Source organism: Nicotiana tabacum, chromosome 11, assembly GCF_000715075.1.
Source record: "Nicotiana tabacum cultivar K326 chromosome 11, ASM71507v2, whole genome shotgun sequence".
Classification (NCBI taxonomy): Eukaryota; Viridiplantae; Streptophyta; class Magnoliopsida; order Solanales; family Solanaceae; genus Nicotiana; species Nicotiana tabacum.
Window position 1 is genome coordinate 150494072 of NC_134090.1, and position 6671 is coordinate 150500742.

The 6671-nt window shown below is 37.4% G+C and overlaps 1 protein-coding gene across 1 annotated transcript; it reads right to left on the minus strand.

Moving 5' to 3' along the window:
* Positions 1-2431: 2431 nt before the first annotated feature.
* Positions 2432-6137, minus strand: LOC142166060 (uncharacterized). Its single transcript, XM_075224473.1, has 3 exons — positions 5889-6137; positions 5096-5342; positions 2432-2481 (listed from the first exon to the last, which is right to left on the minus strand). Exons 1-3 carry the CDS (start codon positions 6135-6137, stop codon positions 2432-2434), a joined length of 546 nt encoding a protein of 181 aa, XP_075080574.1.
* Between the last annotated feature and the right edge of the window lie 534 nt (positions 6138-6671).

Here is a 6671-nt window from a genome sequence, read left to right on the forward strand (position 1 = left end):
AAATCTTGCCTAAGTGTTTAGACGGGGTCCTATAGGCATGATATCTACTTAATTTAGAAGGTGGTGAAATAGTGATAACTCAAAACATACTGCTTGCAATCCTATAGGCATGCTTGCTAAACCTTGTTGAAAATAAGAGAATTATTAAACAGAGGTTCAGAATAGACGAATTTAAATTAGACTAGTTCCAAATTCTGCAGATGATGGTATCTACTATTACAGACTCTAATCCACATGGGCATGATATCCAACATTGAATGTGAATGGAACAACTCAAATTTATTTAAGAACCCCTATAGGCATGATTTCTATGCGTTACTAATTTCAGCATGCTATTGGGTTATAACCAATTGGTCCCTAAAAAACATGATATCTAAATGGTGACAAATGTGCAGAATTTTATATAATCCCTATAGGCAAGTTATCTAGATGTGATGTTGAACAAGTAAGTACTATAGACATGGTTTCTAAATTTAATGTGAATATGCAGAATTGGAGCAGTCCTATAGGCATGTTTTCTACCCTTGCGCATGCATAATTTCCCAACCCTTTTTTTTACACTGGCCAGCCCCAAATGTTCATTACAAATTATTACAAACCAGGAATAATAAATTACATCAGAAAAAGTACAAAGAAAAGTTACAACTAGAGGAAGCCTGATTCTTGACTTCCTCTATGAGTTATGAGATAAATCAACTCAAAATACCATTGATCCAAAGCCTTTCTCAGCCTTGAGTGTGTCAGAGTTCCCTAAGGGCCTCAATAGGACCCCGGGAAGTGCTCACACCCAAGTTTCATAAGAAGAATAGGGACAAGTGCAGTGTGGAAATACCAGCCCTCATGTGTCCAAGTTCAGAGGGAGCTCATGATTCCCAAGGCAAGGCTCACATGAGGGGGGCAGAACTTAAGCCTAAGAAGAGAGTAAAAGGTGCAGAAACTGAGTTCTAAGAACTGAGTGAATAAAGGAGAGGGAAAGGGTGAGGGGAGTCAGCCATTAACACTTCAAAGAATTGATAACTTTACACAAAGGGGCAGAGGATTGGGAATCTATTGCAAGGGGGCCCATATACTTAGGCATAGGTTAATTTTGGGCATGCACAGCAATAGGGAGTGCTTTCATGCTTGTAAATCAACCAGAACACACAACATATAAGGGTAACATGGAGGTTATGATTCTAGAAGGATCAAGTTTGGGTCATGCTCAGCAATATTCGATGATGTCATGCCCCAAACTAACCACAAGTATTAATCACATTGGGGTAGGGGTTTGGGATTCATAATACATTGATTCAGAATAGGGGAAAGGAAATTATAGGATGCTTAATAATGGTACTGAATTAAATACAAGCAGTAGATAGACAAGAATGCAAAATCAGTAAGTAAGCATATTGTTGTTGGTGCTGAAAAACTTAATTAGAACATACCAGTCAAAGAAGCAAAGTGCAGTAAAGAAAAGCAGCAGAACTTCGAAATATAGCCTTGGCTTTCAGCCGGCTAAACAGGCAGTAGCACAAGTAATATTAAAGCAAGAGAGAGTGTTTGAGTGTAAGTATGAGTTCAGAACTAAAAGTGTTCGTCTTTGAAATAGAAGAAGTAACGGGTATTTATAGTTTTTGAAAACGAGTAAGAAAGAGGTAATAAGCTACAAACACGGAAACAATCATGATTCAGAATCAATTATACAAGTGATTGTCATTAACTAAGGGGTCACTTGCTTAATAGGCAGTGACAGGTTCGAAATAAGGAAAGCAATCAATTAAAAAGCAGGATAAAATTTGCCATAAAAGAAGTAGTAAAATAACAAGTAAGCAATTCGAGTCTAGGTACAGAGATACTCTAATTTTGGAAAGGATTCAGTAAGGCAAAGCAGGAAAGAAATTAATTAAACTTAATAGGCGAGTGAAATCAGAATCTCACAAAGGAAAAGTTTAAACTTAGTCATGAGTTTGAAAATTAGTCAGAGAAGGAGACTCAGGATATAAATAGGGTGCATAACATTGTACATGCGAGGCTAGATCTGTTGGCAAGAAGAAATAGCACACAACAGTAGCACAAACATTCAGTAGATAGCAACATTCGAAGCATGGCAGTCCAGTAGATCAAGCAGTGAAGAAAACATAGAATATCAAAAGTATGCGAAGGTCTCACAGTAGCAGGTGAGGAAAACTTCTTTAAAAAATTAGAGTTTCGAGCATATTTGAGTCTTAGAGAAGATAGAAACCCAACAATCAGAAGAATCACACAAAGGGAGCAAAAGATTTCGAAATAAAGAACTTCAAATCGATTCATGCACTTAAAGGAACAGTCTCACACCCAAAACCCTGGGATTTTCAACAATATGAGAGTTTTAAAAGAGAATAAGCAAACAAATCGAACAAAACTCAGGCAAACAAACATTTGTTTAGTAAACAGTTAAAAGAAATTAGGGGATTTAACATGCAAACTCAGGTAGAAGAATGATATAAGCAAACATAGCCAAACCTGTCAAAGAATCAGAGAAACATTTTGAAATAACTTAACAGAAACCCTAATCGAAAAGATAAGGGGTTTTGAAAGCAGAGTTTTAAAAGAAAATTTGAGAAAAACACTTAGAAGTTCAGAGCAAACATAGATATGAAACAAATTTAAAAAGAAATCGAAGGAACCTTAAAGGCTAAGGTTTCAGAAGAACCGAAAGTGGTGAGAAAGGCTTTGAAAACTAACGATCTAAGCAGGAGAGTCAAGAGTCTGACTCAAATAGCCATGGCTGGCTAGAGAAAAAGTCGGAGACGACCAGAGAACAGTCATGAACTGTAATCGAACAAGCCCGGACCAAGCTCTTTAGAGATCTAGCCTCGAGACCATAATAATTGAGCACGTAGAATCCATAGGAGATAGATATAGGTCTCCGATGACTTTGGGAACCATAGATTTGGGAAGGTATTAGGGTTGTAGTTGATGGCGACGGCTAGGATTTGAGAGGATTTGAGAGAGAGTTGAGAGAGAATGGGATTCAGAGGAGGCGAAATTTGGAAATGAGGCTAGGGTTAGGGGTCGTTTGAATTAAAAAAGGCAAGGATGGTTATTGGTCGTTGATCTGAATGATCATCGGTCTGGATCAAAATAGGCGAGTAGGCGGGTTATAAAGATGGGTTTGGGTCGGATTAAATCGGAATTGGGTCGGGGGTTCAAATGATTTCAATCGAGTTCAATTGGGTCAGAATTGGGCTATAATCGAAATGAAATTGGGCTAACATTTAAATAGCCAATTTTCCTTATTTAATTTATAAAAATAATAAATTAATTTCTAGAAATAAATTAAAAGTACCAAAATTATTTATAGAACATAATTAACTATTTAAAAATACCAGACCTAATTTTTATGAATATAAACGTAATTAATCTTAAAAGAGGCTAATGTTGTAATTATATACAATTTAACTTTTAAAATACTAAATGACTTTGTAAAAATATGCAAAAATTATATTACCTATATTTTAGCATAAATATGAGAATCCAATAAATGAATCACTAAAATGATAATTTTGGAAATAATTATTGGGTTTTTATGGATAAAATAGGGCAATAAATCGATTTAAAAATCTTTAAAAATTAAGGAAAAATAATAAAACATTTGGACATACTTATATATGCGGATATATGCTATTTTGAAAGTATTTTGCATATTAAAATATACACGAAAAAATTGGGTATTAACAGTAGGGAGAATCATAGACATTCCCAAACGTAAAGAGTTAGCCTTACATACCTTAACTTCCTGTACTTGAGCGTAATACAACGTTTGTCAACCCTTTCAACTTTAATCTATAGCAATACAAGTCAAAGGGGTTCCATATTAGCTATGATGCTCATGATTTGGTCACTTAAACATTTTATCAGACATTTGGTGAAAATAAAGCTTCATAGTCCTTATTAATGGTGTCTCTACACCCAACAACCCATTCTCTTGTTCCTAGATAAATTCTAAAGTCTCAAATGATTATAATCAACATTATTCTTCATCACCCATAAAGTAAACAACATTCTTAACTAATAATCAACACTCAACACCCCAACCCTATAATCGTTCATGCTTTTCTGTCAAACCCATCAACTCATATCTCATGAACTAGGGTTTATAATCATTAAACCAATGCTAGAATCAGTTAGAGGGTGAAGACATTACCTTTTTGAAGTTCAAACCCTTTGAATTCGAGTTCTAGGCTTCCTTCTCACAACAATGATGTCCCAATCGAATATCTAATGATATGGAGGGTTTACCCATGTTAATAAGATGTTGGAAAATTGAAATTAATTTAGAATCACTATTAGAACTTACCTTGGGTGGTGGAGGGACCCTTAAGGAGTTAGGTTTTTGAGAGCTTTCCTTTCTAGAGCAAGTTCTTATGTTTTAAGGGCTGTGGGGGACGAACTAGGGCTAAAAATGACTTCCCAAATTGGTCACCGCATCCCAATAGGTGTCGCCGCGATCCGGACCACGATAAATAGCTGGAGCACTGCCTCACGACCGCGGTCGCGGTAAAACGCGGCAACATGGTGGTTACGCACCATTCTGTAAAACGGGCATAACGTTTTGCATAGAGCTCCATTTGGGCTCCACAATATATCGTTGGAAAGCTATTTCAAAGGCCTAAAACTTTCATTCTTTGCATTTCCTTAAATTCCTTACACAATTTCATTAAACCTTGATGGAAAACAGATCTTCTGCAAACTTAGTCGATTTTGTCAAATCTTATCCACCTCACTTTCCATCTTGATTTTGAAAGAACTATTTTCACCCATAATTATTCCGATGGAACTTCACATGTTCAAAATATATGCTTACTACTCTTTTAATTCATTTATACCTAAGCCTAATTTACGGGGTGTTACATTATCTCCCCCTTGGAATCGTTCGTCCTTGAATGATAGTCCCAGCTGCAACTACGGCTATCTATGGACATTAAACGGTTGTGATGGAGATATGAGAATATTGAAATATCATGAATACATATTTATCAAACTAAACGAGCACATGATCACTAAATACTAAGCTGAGTAAATACTGAAGGGCATGGAGATTATAATATAAGACCTGAATGGAAAGGTTAATTACCTTCCACATTTTCCTTTTGCTCTTCAAAGAGATAGGGATATCTGGACTTCATGTCCTCCTTGGCTTCACATGTAGCCTCTTCAACCTTTTGATTCCTCCAAATCACTTTTACTGAAGCAATTTCCTTAGTTTTGAGCTTGCAGATTTGGCGATCAAGAATAGCCACTGGAATTTCTTCGTAAGACAGGCTGTCTTTAACCCCTATAATCTCTGTAGGAACCATAAGTGACGGGTCTCTCATGAATTTCTTCAATATGGACATATGAAACACTGGGTGTACAATACCTAGTTCTTGTGACAGGTCTCCGATCCTTCGCAGGATTCTATATGGACAAATATAGCAGGGACTAAGCTTCCCCTTCTTCCCAAATCTCATAACGCCTTTCATGAGCGATACCTTCTGAAACACCCAATTATCAACTTGGAACTCTAAGTCTCTACGTCGCATGTTTGAATAGGACTTTTGGAGACTTTGAGACATCTTCAAATGCCTTTGTATCAAGTTGACTTTGTCCATAGCCTAATAGACCAAATCGGGTCCTAACAACTCCGCTTCCCCGACTTCGAACCAACCAATTGGTGATCTACACCTTCGCCCATACAGAGCTTCGTACAGTGCCATCTTGATACTAGAGTGATAGCTGTTATTATAAGCAAACTCAATGAGAGGTAGATGATCGTCCCAATTACCTTTAAAATCAATAACGCACGCCCTCAACATATCCTCAAGAGTTTGAATGGTGCGTTCCACCTGGCCATCTGTCTGAGGATGAAAAATGGTGTTGAGGTTCACCTTTGTGCCCAATCCTTTCTGAAAGGATTTCCAAAAGTTTGTTGTGAACTGAGCACCACGATCTGAGATAATGGACAAAGGAGTCCCATGCAATCGGACAATTTCTTTGATATACAACTTGACATAATCCTCGGTCGAATCGGTAATCTTCACTGGCAAGAAGTGAGCTGACTTGGTAAGTCGGTCTACAATCACCCAAATCGGATCATGCTTCCAGAACGAGCGAGGTAGACCTGTTATGAAGTCCATGTTTATCATCTCCCATTTCCAAATAGGAATTTCTATATTTTGAGTTAAACTGCCAGGTCTCTGGTGTTCTACTTTCACCTGCTGACAATTTGGACACTTAGCCACGAAATCTGCTATATTCTTTTCATATCGCTCCACCAATAAATCTCCTTGAGATCATGATACATCTTTGTGGAACCTGGATGAATAGAATACCTGGAATTGTGGGCTTCTGACATAATCTGCTCTCTGAGCCTATCTACGTCTGGAACACATAGTCTACCTCTGTACCTCAAAGTACCATCATCTCCTCCTTATTCAAAAGTCTTGTGTTTGTGAATTCCCTCCTTCAGCTGTAATAAGTAGGGAACACTGAACTGTTTTTCTTTTACTTTGGCTACTAAGGAGGATTCAGCCCTGTTCTAGATAACAACGCCACCATCTTCGGAGTCCAAAAGTCGAACTTCTAGATTTGCTAAGCGGTGGACTTCCTTCATCATAGTTTGCTTGTATGCCTCAACATGAGCTAAGCTTCCCATAGAACACCGACTGAGA

What these genes read in the sequence shown, in the direction of transcription:
- LOC142166060 (XM_075224473.1), bottom strand. Translation starts at nt 6,137, where the DNA reads ATGGACTTCATAACAGGTCTACCTCGCTCGTTCTGGAAGCATGATCCG. An exon ending in AGAAAGGATTGGGCACAAAG is followed by an intron (nt 5,343 to 5,888) that starts GTGAACCTCAAC and finishes TCCATATTGAAG; the next exon opens with AAATTCATGAGAGACCCGTC. An exon ending in GCAAAAGGAAAATGTGGAAG is followed by an intron (nt 2,482 to 5,095) that starts GTAATTAACCTT and finishes ATTCTTTGACAG; the next exon opens with GTTTGGCTATGTTTGCTTAT.